At 42.5% G+C, this 14,746-nt stretch overlaps 1 protein-coding gene across 1 annotated transcript; it reads left to right on the top strand.

Moving 5' to 3' along the window:
* Nucleotides 1-4,225: 4,225 nt before the first annotated feature.
* On the top strand, nt 4,226-13,267 carry G6PC1 (glucose-6-phosphatase catalytic subunit 1). Its single transcript, XM_079134005.1, has 5 exons — nt 4,226-4,577; nt 6,897-7,006; nt 8,890-8,995; nt 9,858-9,973; nt 11,574-13,267. The coding sequence occupies exons 1-5, from the start codon at nt 4,342-4,344 to the stop codon at nt 12,083-12,085; spliced, it is 1,080 nt and encodes a 359-aa protein (XP_078990131.1). The 5' UTR covers nt 4,226-4,341; the 3' UTR covers nt 12,086-13,267.
* Nucleotides 13,268-14,746: the final 1,479 nt, after the last annotated feature.

Here is a 14,746-nt window from a genome sequence, read left to right as displayed (position 1 = left end):
CCCCCGTTGATTACTTAATTGGAGATCAAAAAAACATTCAAAAGATACAAAAAAAAATTTTTTTTTAAGTGAGGCAGTACATCTTACTATTTGGGATATAACCCTTCAGAGAATCTACTCTGCTGCTCAGATGAAGTCATGGATTGAAGCTGGGTTTCATACTCTGACTAATATGTTGATAAGACCCATTCTAGTGTGCTAATAACTAGCCAAAAGAATCCAGAGCTCCAGCCAGAAGAGAAGATGCAGCTGTAGATAAAATCAGACTTTCTCTTTTATAATGAATGCAATTGGGGGGTGGTAAATGCAGTACATTATGGCTCCTTCCCGTCTCTGCTTTCCTGTCTGTAAATAAACATGAGTGAATGAGTCAACCTTGCTCTGAGAGAAGGTGTCGGCCAGGACGCTGGAACCTGCTGTCCTTATATAACAGAAAACCAGACTGTACTTTTTGGCACCTTTCTTTCATGTTCTTCCCAAACCAAAACCTCAATACCTCTGGATTTCTATTTGTGGAGAAAATGCTCAGGGAGCGCCCTACTTGTATACCTAACAGAGGATCCCAAGTAATTTTCCCTTCTTGTTGCTTCCCAAATTTAGCTGATATTTTCTCAGAGGACATTAATAAGTCTAGAGTGTTCACCTGACGAGGACAAGTAATAGAGAACACTTTGATTTTTTTGTACAAATGAATTTGTTTTTGTTTTCGTTTTTTGTTTTTTTTTTTGGTACCAGGGATTGAGCCCAGGGACACTGAACCACCGAGCCATATCCCCAGTCCTTTTTTATTTTGGGTCGGGGTCTCACTAGGTTACTTACAGCCTCACTAAGTTGCTGAGGCTGGCTTGAACCTGTGATTCTCCTGCCTCAGCCTCTGGGATTACAGGCATGGGCCACTGTGCCTGGCTGAGATTCATTTTCAATATAGAGCTCCCCCAGCTTACATGGTTGTATAAATGTCTGGCTTCCCTGCCCAACTAGACTATCAAAGTCCCGGAGGACAACCAGGATTTAACTTTGAATTCCTGAGAGGGAGGCACAATGTTTTACTTGGGAAATGTTGGTAAAATTAAACTGGAGAATTTCTTGAAGGCGAGGGTGACAGGGATTTTCTCTCTGGAGATAACTTTTGTTTGTTTTTGCAATGCTGGGGGTTGAACCTAGGACCTCACAAATGCCAGGCAAGTGCTCCACTACTGAGCTACACCCCCAGCCCTGAAATAGTTCTTTTAATGAGTAGATTCTTAGGAAAATCCCCAGCAACCCAAATGCTTTGTCCACCTTATTCACCTCACATATCTGCAAGATCTTTGAAGATCCACAGTTTCTCTCTTCATCGGTTTCCCAGCAGGCTCAGGTTCTCTGGGGCCTCAACCTCTTTGTTCACGTGATTATTAAAAAAAGAAAGAAAAAATGCTGGAGGAAGCAAAATAAAAAGGCTGGAAGGTCAAAAGGAGGGGGTCTAAGCAATAGTCTCATGATGTAATCCACCACTGTTCCTGCTGGGTGGGAAGCCTGCCAGAGATTTTCCCACTGTCTCTGCATGCCCAGAATGGGTTATCAGCCCCATTAGGACTCCTTATCAGCATGAGCATTCTCCCTGAGGTTCCTCAGAAGACAGGGCTCTCCCCTTGCTCCCCATATGCTAGGCACATGACAGAACCCCTCCTGACCTAGAGGTCTTAGAGCAACAGCTTTACAGAGACCCAGACAGTGGCCTTTGGATATTTTATCAAAAGATCTGCCCTATTTGCCCTCCACTTACCTCAGACTGCAGAAATTCCAGTCCCAGGGAGGACAATTATAGTCACTCAATACTTTCTAGGAAGACGTATCTAGTAGAAGGAAGGGGCTCTGCCGAGGCCCACTACCTGTAGCCCCACAGCCCTAACAATGCAGGGTGCCATGCCCACCCCCCAAACTGCCAAGCACAGGCTTCCTTTGCAGCCTACTCAAGACCACCACCATTTTCACCTGCTCTCCAGATTAGATTTTGGCAAGATAAGTTTGCTTGGATGAGCAGAGACAATATGGTCAAGGACAATTGAAGTCTGCTTGAGCTAGCGGGGTACCCCAGGGGTGGCAATGAGGCACCAGATTATACCTCCAGGACGATGATTGCATCATTTCCAACGCGGAATGCTGTCAATCTTTGCTACAGACTAATGAGCTCTGAGTTTGTTTTCATTGTCCCCAGCTTACCCCTTACTTGTCAGTATGAACTTACTGATGGGAAATTCAGGTGAGTTTTTAAAAGTTTTTATTACTACTGGCTCTTATCATTGAAAATGCATGAATCCATCACCCAATTCACTCCTCAGCTCCTTTCTGAGTCCTAAGTTGCACAGTGCGAGTTTTGGGGGCCTCTTTCCTTTTGTATGCTCATTATATAAACAGATAAAAAGAAGCTCAAGATACTGGAGCCCAGTCTCAAAAAATAGCTAAAAATTCTAACTTTTTCTCCAGAATCCCTAGCTACCAATTTGCCGGTGTTCTTATTTAGAGTCTTGTACTTACCTTGTTGTTACATGAACATACATTCATTCTATTGTTTCAACTTGTATGTTAAACCAAAAATAAGAACAACAACAAAAAAACCCTGAAATAACCAATCAATAAATGTGCTAAGGAACTGAATAGGCACTTCACAGAAGAAGAAATATGAATGAATATGAAGAAGAATATGAATGATCAACATTTACATGAAAAAATGTTCAACATCACTAGCAATTAGATAAATGCAAATTAAAACTACATTGAGATTTCATCTCACTCCAGTCAGAATGGCAATTATCAAGAATACAAGTAACAATAAATGTTGGCAAGGAGGTGGAGAAAAAAAGATACACTCATATGGGGCTGGGGATATAGCTCAGTTGGTAGAGTACTTGCCTCGCAAGCACAAGGCCCTGGGTTCAAATCCCCAGCACAGCGGGGGAAAAAAAAAAGATACACTCATACATTGCTGGTGGGACTGCAAATTGGTGCAACCACTCTGGAAAGCAGTATGGAGATTTCTCAGAAAACTTGGAATCGAACCACCATTTGACCCAGTTATCCCACTCCTCGGCATATACCCAAAGGACTTAAAATCAGCATACTAAAGTGATAAAGCCACATCAATGTTTAAAGCTCAATTCATAATAGCTAAGCTATGGAACCAACATAGGTGCCCTTCAATAGATGAATGAATAAAAGAAAACATAGTACATATATAAAATGGAATATTACTCAACAATAAAGAAGAATGAAATTATGGCATTTGCCAGTAAATGGATGGAACTGGAGACTATCATGCTAAAAAAAACAAAGGCCAAATATTCTCTCTGATTTGTGGATGCTGACCCATAATAGGCAAGGGGGTCAGGGGAGGGAGGAGTAGAGGTTCATCAGATTGGACAAGGGGGAGTCAGGGGTAGGGAGGTGGGTTGGGAATGGGAAAGACATCAGAATGAATCAGACATCACTTTGCTATATTCATATATGAATATACAACCAGTGTAATTCTACATCATGTACAACCACAAGAATGGGAAGTTATGCTCCATGTATGTGTGATATGTCAAAATACATTCTTCTGTCAGGCATAACTAAAAATAACAAATTAAAAAACATTCAAAAACTTGTATGTTAAAACTCCAAAAGGTCTTAACTTTAAGTTCATTCAATGAATTAATGACTACATTTTTAAAAAATGGTTCGTTTCTGACTCTAAGAGATATAGAGCTGATACTGGAAAGAGCTGATCTCCCAAACTGGAGGCAAACCCAGACCCTAAGGAAGTTAAGGAAGGACCAACAAAGTCACAGTTCCCAGGACAACAGAACTTACTACTATATATTTTTATATTAACAACTTGAAACTTGAGTAACTGGAGCACCAAAACTTTTATTTGTCCCTAAATAAGTATAGTTGCAGACTTAGAAAATCAGACTCCTTTGCAAGAACCATGGTGGAGTTAGACTCTGTCCTGAGTCTCTGGCCTGGTTTCAGGAACCAGGAGGGCAGCACCTTGCACTGTCAAGCAGCATGCCCAAGTTAATAATTGGCTTTGCCAATGGCCGATCAGGCTGCTTTTGTGTGCTTGTTTTGCTATTTTACGTAAATCACCCTGAACATGTTTGTATCAACCTACCTGCACCTTTGGTGGTGATGCACCTTTGATCAATAGATTTTAGACAAAAGTGGTTTTTAAGTCCAAAGATCAGGGCTGGGTTGACTGCAGACTGGATACAGGGCATATAAAACTGGGGCAAGGCGCAGACTGATAGCAGAGCAATCACCACCAAGCCTGAGCTAACTGCACCAGCTCTGCTGACAGCTTCCTAAGGAGCCAGAGGAATGAGGATGGAGGAAGGAATGAATGTTCTCCATGACTTTGGGATCCAGTCAACTCGCTACCTCCAGGTGAATTACCAAGACTCCCAGGACTGGTTCATCTTAGTGTCTGTGATTGCTGACCTCCGGAATGCCTTCTATGTCCTTTTCCCCATCTGGTTCCATCTTCGAGAAAACGTGGGCATCAAACTCCTCTGGGTTGCTGTGATTGGAGACTGGCTCAACCTCGTCTTTAAGTGGTAAGGACCATGAGGAGAGATGGGCAAAGACAGAGGCTGGCATTCTCTCCAGAAATATCTCCATCAGAGTTGCATTCCCCATGCTATTCAGGAAGCCACACGCTTCTCCCCTTTGACTTGGGATTCTCTGCATAGAGAAGGAAGACAGAAAATCTTGCCAGGGAGTTGGAAATACTGGAAAGCCTATTTCATAGGAATTGAAGGTGTTGGTGGACAGTTGAATTTCATGAAAATTCTGAGTTACAAGCTTTAAAAAGCAGAGAAGCACAGTTTCATTACTTCAAGTCAAAATAGATAAGATAGATAGATGTAGGGAAGAAGACAGATGATGTATAGAAAAAGGAAACAAATGATTCAAAAGCTTTTTGTATGGAGTAGTGAAAAGTAATCCAGGGAACTGAGCTCCAACCCTTGTTCTGCCACCTACCAGCTATATGTCCTTAGCAAGTTCTATCAATTCTCTGAGCTTCTGTTTTGTAATCTATACACTTATCTCCAGAATCTTAATAATAATAGACATAGTTAACATTTTTTAAACAGTGTGTCCTGGGCCATGTCCTGGTCTATGCAATAGTTACTACTATGTTACAGAAGAGACTGAGGCACTGAGTTTACTGGTAGGACCAACGTGGTTAGTGAATGTCAAAACCAGGACTGAAGCCCAAAGCAGGCTGGTTCAGAGGCAATGTTCTTAAAAACTGTGTATTATCCAAAGCTGATATACTGACTCTCAGGGGTCAGGGGGAGTCCCAATTTTAACATTTGCCAGAATTTACCAGTGAGCTACACCCCCAGCCCCTAGTGATTCTTAAGATCTATTTCAGCTCTGATATTCTTTTTTTCTTAAAAAATTTTAGTTGTAAATGGACACAGTATATTTATTTCTATGTGATGCTGAGGATCAAACCCAGTGCCTCACATGTATCAATGGAGTGCTTGACCCCTGAGCCCCAACCTGAGGCCAAATAATTGTTTTGTTTATTTTTATGCAGTGCTGAGAATCGAACCCAAGACCTCACACATACTAGGCAAGTGCTCTGCCACTGAGCCACAGCCCCAGCTCCTCAGCTCTGATATTCTTTGACCTACTCAAAGTCCTTTAGAGAAGGAAAAAAATATTAGATTCCCATGCCCAAGCATATTAATGAGATTCTTGAAACCTGTATTAGAAGCTACTAAATTTTATCTGTAACTTCCATAATTCAGCAGCATGACCCTTAAAAATATAAAGATTAAGATTTATCTCAACCTCAACATCTGATCTCATGATTCTTTCCTTGTCAGTAGAGGTAAAAGTTATTGATGAACCCTAATTTCAGTAAGAAATCACTGTTCCACCATCACCAGGAAAAGGAAGCATTCTGAGGACCTTTAACTTTTGTTTCCACAGTGAAAACCATATGTGGTCCTTTTAAAGAGGAAGTGTTTTGTCTGAAATATTCTGTTTCAAACCAGAGAGGATACAGAGCAACCTTACAGAGACCAATTCTGATGGGAATGAAGTCCAGGTCTCTGGCCTTATGGAGGGGCTTGTCATTGAGGCTGAGGCACATTCTCAGATGTCAAAGGAAATGCAAGACTCCCTAAGGCCTGAAGAAAAAAAGCGAGTCTGTAGTATAGATTGAAGTCCAAGTTGTAAAACATAGTTCTGCATGCATCCTTCCAAACAAACATCTTCTGAAGGTTTAAAAGAAAGAAAGAAAAATAATGTTCACATTAATTAATTGCAATTAATATAGATTTCCAGATCTTGGGTTTGCTTGTTTGTTTGTTTTTTATTTATTTATTTATTTAAGAAACAGTCTTGCTATATTGTACAGACTATCCTGAACTCCTGGACTTAAAGCATGTTTCTGCCTCCTGAGTACTAGGACACAGGCATGCCACCAGGACCAATCTCTATATTCATTTATGTTTGAACAGACAATATATTAAAATGGCTCAAATTTCAAATTATCCAAAGGATGTGTCAAAAAAACTCTCTGCCTCTGGGCCTCTCCCCAGTCACCTGAGGTCCCCTTTCTGAGGTAACTCACGGATGTCCTCAAACCTCTTTCTCTTCTTGAAAGTGTAGATTCTGAGCTGGGCACAAGCCCATAATCCCAGCTACTTGGGAGGCTGAAGCAGGAAGATCACAAGTTTGAGACCAGCCTCAGCAACTTAGTAAGGCCCTACACAACTGACACCCTGTCTCAAAAAATATATATAAATAAATAATAAATAAACGAAATAAAAAAGAAAGAAAGGAAAAGGAAAGTGCAGACTTTGGTTAAAAGCATGCACTGAGTAACTCCAGATGCTGGTTTTGCTTTTCCACAGGATTCTCTTTGGACAGCGTCCATACTGGTGGGTCCTGGACACCGATTACTACAGCAACACTTCCGTACCACTGATAAAGCAGTTCCCAGTCACCTGTGAGACTGGACCAGGTGAGAGTCCCAGGCACTGTAGAGACAGCAAATGGGTAAATCTTGTTTACCATAGATACCTATCAGCAGCCCTCCTGAATGAAGCTGACCTTGAAGGTTCACAGGGAGAGCTATTACTTCACACTTTTGTCACTGTCTTCAGTATGGTACAACTCCATTTTAATTCACTTCAGGAAGGCCTTCCTGAATAACATGATACTGTCACTTTAGAAATCTGTGTGATGTTTCCAGGACCCGAGTTTCTAGTCCAAGAGACGCACAGGAACTCCCATGGGAAAAGAACTTGTAAGAGTAACTGTGCCATGCCCCTTTGTCCAGAGAGGGGAACGTGATAGAAGCCTGAGTCCTTGCCTGTCTTTCCCAACAGCCTGGCCCAGTCAACACGTTTCCCTGAGCTGACCATCCAATCTCAACCTCACACTCTGCTTGCCTGCATTTTATTGGTTACAGACATGAATTTTTTTTTTTTTTTTCAGAGCTGGGGACTGAACATTTTAGGCAAGTGCTCTGCCACTAAGCTACACTCCACTCCAGCCCCAGACATGAATTATTAAATCAAATGATAGATTTAATTTTTTAGTTTATAGTAGAATATCCAACTCCATCCCTGCCCTCAGAGACCCTTTCCCTGGGCCTATACTGGGAAATGACCCTAGGTTATTTGCTCTCACAGACCATTAATCCACTTTAGAGCATATTCACTCATTCAGCTGTGATTTACTGAGCACCTACTATGTTCCAGACACTGTTCTAGGTGCCAGGGACACCTTTGTTAGTGAACAAAACAGAAACAAGATCCCTGCCCTTATAAGTTTGAAATTTGAATGGGGGGGTGCAACATACAAAAATCATAATAAATACTTAAAGTATATAGGATATTAGAAGGTGATCATTTACATGAAATTAAAAAAGACCGCTTAACCCATAAGATTCCCTGCAAAGCTGACTCACATGGAGACAAGCAAGCAGGAGTTTAGGGACTTTATGGAGCAATACTTGTAGAGGGGAAGGGACAGGCCAACCTGCCAAATGGAAAATTCCAGTGATTCAGTCTCAACCAACCCCACACGAAGCTGTGGGGTGGCTCCTCAGGGTTGCCCTGAGTGGGTTAAGGGGGCCAGGACTTCATGACTTGATATAGGCCAGCTGTTGGGTACAGGTTGCCCCTAGGGAAGGGGTTGATCAAGGTGACCCTCTTCACCTTTGCCTATAGAAAGGTGAGAGATAAGGACCATTTGCAACTACACTCTCAGCCAGGACATAAGCCCTTCGGTCACATCTGGATGGCGCATCTCAGGGCCCTTTATTCCTCATGGTAGGAGAATCATGAGTAGGAACTGGTTGCAGTGTTAAATAGAGTGGCCAGAGTAAGACTCATCGAAAGGAGAGATCTGACTCAAGACTTGAAGGAGGCAGGGGAGTTGGAAGAGGAAAGTTCTGGAGGAAAAGCTGTCTGGTCAGAGGGGATAGCAAGATCAAGGGCCTCTTGTGGGAGCACATCTAGTCTGTTTAAAGGCCAGCATGGCCAGAGCAGAGGGGGCAAGGAACAGGTAGAAGAGGAGTGGCAGGCGGAGCAGTGTGTAATTGCACACCTGGTATGCTGATTCCTTGTGTAATCTCCAGACATACACAGCCACAAAAGAAGGGAACGTCTCTGGAGAGCCTTGCACAATGCTAGGTATATGGTAGGAGTTCAACAGATATTTGTTAAATAAATGAGTTGTAGATAAGTGAGTGGACGGTCAGATGCATGGACAGACGGGTAGATGAATGGAAGGATGGATGGGAAGATGCCTGGGGGGTTGGGGAGATCACGTCTCTGACAGTCTTTCGGTTGGAGACATTTTCATCATTAGTATATTTGTCTCCTTCCTGCCCTTTAGGAAGTCCTTCTGGTCATGCCATGGGTACAGCAGGTGTATACTATGTGATGGTCACATCTACCCTCTCTATCTTTCGGGGAAAGGAAAAGCCAACATACAGATTTCGGTAAGAACTCACCACCCTGGCCTGAGTGGCAGAAGGCAGGAGGTGGCTCTCTCTGTAGCTGAGACACCATTTACTTTACCTCAAGCCCATTCCCACACCTTGGGTTGGCACTGATAAAAGCTGTGGCACTTCTGCTAAGAGTAAACAACAGAGTCACAGACTGTTAGGTATGGAAGGAACCCACCAGTGCAACCTTTGCTTTGCAGACAAGCACATGAAGTCTAACATCAATGAAGGTGCTTCTAAAAATCAGGTAGTAGAGCTGGGCACAGTGGTGCATGCCTGTAATCCCAGGGGCTCGGGAGGCTGAGGCAGGAGGATTGCCTTAAGCAATTTAGTGAGAGGCTGTCTCAAAATAAAAAATAAAAAGGACTGGGGATGTGGCTTAGTGGTGAAGCATCCTTGGGTTCAAGCCCTGACCACCACCCCACCCTAAAAAAAGATCAGACAGTGGGACTGGTGTGTAGCTCAGTGATATAGCAAGTAGTTAACATGTGCAAGGCTCTAGGTTTGATCCCCAGAACCCCAAAAAATCAAGTAATGAGTTAACAGAAGGGATTAACTAAAAATCCATTTCTGTACTAACCATAGAGTTGCCCCATCTGGGTTAAACAAACAGAGATATAAAAACAGTCAAACTGTGCAAATCCTTATTTATGAAACAAATCAAATTGGTTGGTTAAAATTCATTAAAGCAAAGTTTCACCTCTTACCACAGACATCTTTGCGCCTTTGAGAAGGGACTGCAACCTACAAAAATTCCACTGATGGAATTTGACGGCTCCACCATTCGCCCGGGGGTTGTTTTCTTTGCTGAAGGATCCACTTCCGGGTTCTATTATGGCTCCCTCTTCCATTGCAGGTGCCTGAACGTCATTTTGTGGTTGGGATTCTGGGCTGTGCAGCTGAATGTCTGTCTGTCACGAATCTACCTTGCTGCTCATTTCCCCCACCAGGTTGTGGCAGGAGTCTTATCAGGTATCAGCTGCTCCAACTTCCTCCTTCCCTTCTACCCATCCCATCCCATATTCCCTAATTGGTTCAGATTCTGCAACCAGGTTCTTTGTATTCTCATTGCTGTTAGCATTTCAGTAGTTTGAAAGTCAAGAGTGACTAGCCTAGTATGATGGCATATGTCTATAATCCCAGCAACTCAGGAGGTTGAGGCAAGAGGATTGCAAGTTTGAGGCCAACCTGGGTAACTTAGTGAGAACTTGTCTTAAAAAATAGTAAGGGTTGGGGGGTTGGAGGGATAGCTCAGTTCATAGAGTGCTTGCCTGTCAAGCATAAGGCCCTGGGTTCAATCCCCAGCATTGCAAAAATAAATAAATAAATAATAGAAAGGGTTGCTGTGTAGATCGGTGATAGAGTACTCCCAAGTTCAAGCTCCAGTTTGGGGGCAGGTGGAGGGGAAGAAAGAAAGAAAAAAGAAAACCAAGTGTGGCTATTTGAAATAATTTCTATAGTTCTCCCACATCTACACAAGTATGTTCCAGAAAGGTTGCAAAACATCAAGTTAACCCACCCAATTGAATTAGCTTGAAATTTCTTAGCTTTTTACATTCTTTTTTTCTTACTGAGCTTCAATTGGAAATGGCTCCTAATTTTGTTTTCAGGGAATCTATCAAATTTAGCAAATAAATACAATGTCCTAGGCTAACTCTTTATTTAAATACATTCATTTGCAAACCCTAACAGATACCTTCATCTGATCTCATAGGTTCAGGGTTTTGTATATCCACATTTTTCTTAGATCAAATTAATAAGAGGCAGAAAAAAATTAGGGTAGCTGTAAGGAAGAATTTCTTCATTTTTGTGGCTGATACAGAATATAAGACCTTAAGGAAATTATGGAATTTCCCCTAAGAGCAGAACATAGTAGCCAATAAAAATACTGAGGAGGGACATAATAGTTTCATGGTAACCTTAAAAGCAATACAGTAATTAGCAGTGGATCCCATGCCTGATGAAGAATCTGGAAGCCATGTCACATGAAAAATCTGGCAGGGCTGGGGAGATAGCTCAGTCGGTAGAGTGCTTGCCTTGTAAGCACAAGGCCCTGAGTTCGATCCCCAGCACCCAAAAAAAAAAAAAAAAAATCTGGGGATTGGGATGTAGCTCAGTGGTAGAGAACTTGCCTGGCATGTGCAAGGCCCTGAGTTCAATCCCCAGTACCATGAATAGAAATGATAGATAAGTCAAGACAAGACCTGGGAATGTTTAGGTTAGAGAGGGAAATAACTGTCTTCGAATGTGTGACAGAGTGACTAGATTCACAATTTACTAACTCCTGTGGAAAGACTTGAGACAAACAGGTAGAATTAGAGGGAGATAGATGTCAACTGAGCACAAGGAAGAACTATGTAGCAATCAAATACATTCAAAGACCAAATGGGCTGTTTTAGTAAGAGTGAGTTGTCCATCGTGAGAGTGTCCCAGGAGAACTCTCTGATCTGGAATCGATGATTTAATTCCACAATGCTAGGATGGATGGCATACTACCCATTGCTCCAGATCCACATCTAGTTAAAGTCCAGAATCTTCTCCATTTCTCACAGTCATTCTTTGTCCTGCTCAGGCATTGCTGTTGCTGAAACTTTCCGCCACATCCGGAGCATCTACAATGCCAGTCTCAAGAAATATTTTCTCATTACCTTCTTCCTGTTCAGCTTCGCCATTGGATTTTACTTGGTGCTAAAGGGGCTGGGGGTGGACCTCCTGTGGACTCTGGAGAAAGCCAAAAGATGGTGCGAGAGGCCAGAATGGGTCCACATTGACACTACGCCTTTTGCCAGCCTCCTCAAGAACCTGGGGACCCTCTTCGGCCTGGGGCTGGCTCTCAACTCCAGCATGTACAGGGAGAGCTGCAGAGGGAGTCTCAGCAAGTGGCTCCCGTTCCGCCTCAGCTGCATCGTGACCTCCCTCTTTCTCCTGCACCTCTTTGACTCTCTGAAACCCCCATCCCAAATTGAGCTGATCTTCTATGCATTGTCCTTCTGCAAGAGTATGACAGTGCCCTTAGCATCTGTCAGTCTCATTCCCTACTGCATTGCCCGTGTCCTGGGCCAACCGCACAAGAAGTCCTTGTAAAGCATGTGGCGGAGTCTTCAGTATTTAAATTCAGTGACTGTGCAAAGGATTGGGTGGAACTAAGGTCTTCTACCAGCCCATTTTGAGGCTAGAGGTGTTAAAGTCAGCTCAGGTGACCCTCTTCCCCTTTCTCAATCCTGATTGTATTGGATGGTGTTTTTTGAAAAGCTAATGAGGCCATTTGAGAAAGCCTTGACTGTTAGAAGTTGGGTCATTCTGGATTTCTCTGTTCTTCTGTCAGAAATACAAAAGCAAGAATTCCAGTAGGGAAGTTCACAAGCCCAGGCCAAAATCCCAACTGAGCATTTTCTACCTGTGTTCATCCCTCCCATGAAAAGGAGAAAGGACCATGTGGATTTGATAGAGGAAAAGGGATGAATCAAGGAGGATTTCTTAGTATCTTAAATATTGTGCAAACTACATGCCAAGCAATGTCTAAATGATTTCAAATATGTTTGAATCTTTTTAGATATGGCCCTCTCAATAGTGGTAGACCAACTCAAAGTATACTTAACAGGTGATTAGTGGGAGAACTGTTTTTTTCTATTTCAAATACGTGGTCATTGTATTGACTTAGATTTCTAAATGACTGCAATGACTGAGATGTTGTCCCAGGTCAGAACATTCAGGCAGAGTTGATTTCTCTTTATCACATTACATCTTCTTCCTTATTAGCCCAACTTTACTTTCCCCGGAATTTTCCACTCACTCCCCATCTATCCTGCTGGATCCTCACATGCCTAAAGGGTGACTCTTTGATAGTATTTTGTATGTTGCAAGTAAGTTCTAAAATCTTGGGTGAAATGGCAAGGAAAGGGCCAGAATTCCTGTCTCCAGAAGGTCACTCCGATGTTACTTTTGATTCCTGGAGAGTAAATATGACTCCTTTCTATGTCCCAAGCCAACCAAGAGCACTTTCTTAGAGGAAAAGTCAACTCCTTCATGCCTGTTCTCCAGTCTCTGCTGACTTAAAGGGTATGTCCTCAAAAACAAACAAACAAAACAACAACAACAAAAAAAAAAAACCCTGAAGCCTATTTATTTGAGACTCTTTTTTTTTGCTACTACTTATTTAGAGTACCATATGTTATCATTCATGCCAACCATCCTGCTCTTAACATCTTTGAAAAGAAAAAAATATGTATGTGCAGTATTTTATTAAAATGACATTTTATTTAAGAATGAAGTCCTCTTGAAGCTGGGTGGGGTGGTGCATACACCTATAATCCCAACTACTCAGAAGGTTGAGGCAGGAGGATCATGAGTTCAAGGCCAGCCTGGGCAACTTCGCAAAACTGTGCCTCAAAATGAAAAGGGCTGGGGATGTGGCTCAGTGGTAGAGAGACCCTGGGTACAATCCCCAGTAAGGTAACAACAACAAAAAAAATCTTGTTGATTACTATATTGCAGATGCAATGTGATCTGAAGGATCTAATTCTGACCCAGTTAAATTTCTAGAGCTTTCTGTTTTCTAATCAAATAATTTGGTTTCTCTGTGCCTGTGCTTTCACTTTAGAGAAAGAAGGTGCTCTGTCTTGAGTTGCCCAGGACTCCCAGTCGGGATAGGGAGACTTATAAAGCATACACAGGTAGAGTGGAGCACATTAGCATGTTGACACAGAACACTTACTGAGCACAGGCCCAGTCTGCGGGTCACACAACGGAAGCCAATCAGTGGAGAGGCAAGACAGTGGTAGAGAAAGAAATTTATTACAATCAGCTAGCTGATCAGAGGATGCCAGCCTAATGGTCCATCTTCCCAGGAAGCTGATTTAGGGATGGTTTATATAAGAGATGGTTGATTTCAGACTGGTAGGAGCCTTCTTTGTTTAATTTTTCTTTTTCTTTCTTTCTTTTTTTTAGTTGCCAATGGATCTTTTGTTTAATTTTATTTATTTACATGTGGTGCTGAGTATCAAACCCAGGGCCTCACACATGCCAGGCAAGTGCTCTACCACTGAGCCACAACCCCAGCCCTTGGTAGGAACCTTCTTACTGGTGGAAGTTTGTGGCCAAATAATGCACATCTAATTGCCTAGTTATGAGAAATTTCAAGAAAAAAAGATCATTATTTCCTCAGGCTATTCTTGGCACGGATTAGTTTACCCACAGGCAGTTTCTGACATATTATTCAATGGACAAGTTAGATGGAATTGTAAAGATAGAAAGAGCCCGGCACCTGTGTAAACAAAAGCCACCTTCCCTAATTGCCCTCAAACCCCTCATAAAAGCTGCAAAGAATCTTCACCTCTTATTCGTAAAGGCCAGGCAGCTGACCTTGCGGGTGCCAAGGCAAACTTAAAAGATAATGATAACACTCCTCTCGGAGACTCAGAACTTAAAATAACATCATATATATAATTTTATGTCAGCCAATTAAAAAGAACACTGTAAAACTTTTCGCCTTTCATTATAAGTAGGCCTGTTGAACAAAGGCTCGGGGCCTCTTAGCATCACCGGGTTACCGTGTGCGCAGAGGACCAGGCTCGAGCTTGCCAATAAATGACTCTTTGTTGCTTGCATTGATCGTGGTCTCTGGTGGTCTTTGTGGGGTCTCGAGCCGCTGGGCATAACAGAATAGCTGGGTAGCTTCCCTAAGACCTTCTTGCTGATCACCAAATTTATGGTAATGAAAGAACACATACTTCACCTGATGTACTG

The sequence above is a fragment of the Sciurus vulgaris genome (genome assembly GCF_902686455.1).
Source record: "Sciurus vulgaris genome assembly, chromosome: 3".
Taxonomy (NCBI): domain Eukaryota; kingdom Metazoa; phylum Chordata; class Mammalia; order Rodentia; family Sciuridae; genus Sciurus; species Sciurus vulgaris.
Note: the sequence above shows the minus strand (reverse complement) of the source record. Positions and strands in the feature narration are given on the sequence as shown.

Bases quoted from the DNA above. Each gene is read 5' to 3' on its own strand.
- G6PC1 (XM_079134005.1), top strand. From the start codon at position 4,342: ATGAGGATGGAGGAAGGAATGAATGTTCTCCATGACTTTGGGATCCAG. The intron at 4,578-6,896 runs GTAAGGACCATG...GCTTTTCCACAG, and splicing joins CTCAACCTCGTCTTTAAGTG to GATTCTCTTTGGACAGCGTC. The intron at 7,007-8,889 runs GTGAGAGTCCCA...CCTGCCCTTTAG, and splicing joins CACCTGTGAGACTGGACCAG to GAAGTCCTTCTGGTCATGCC.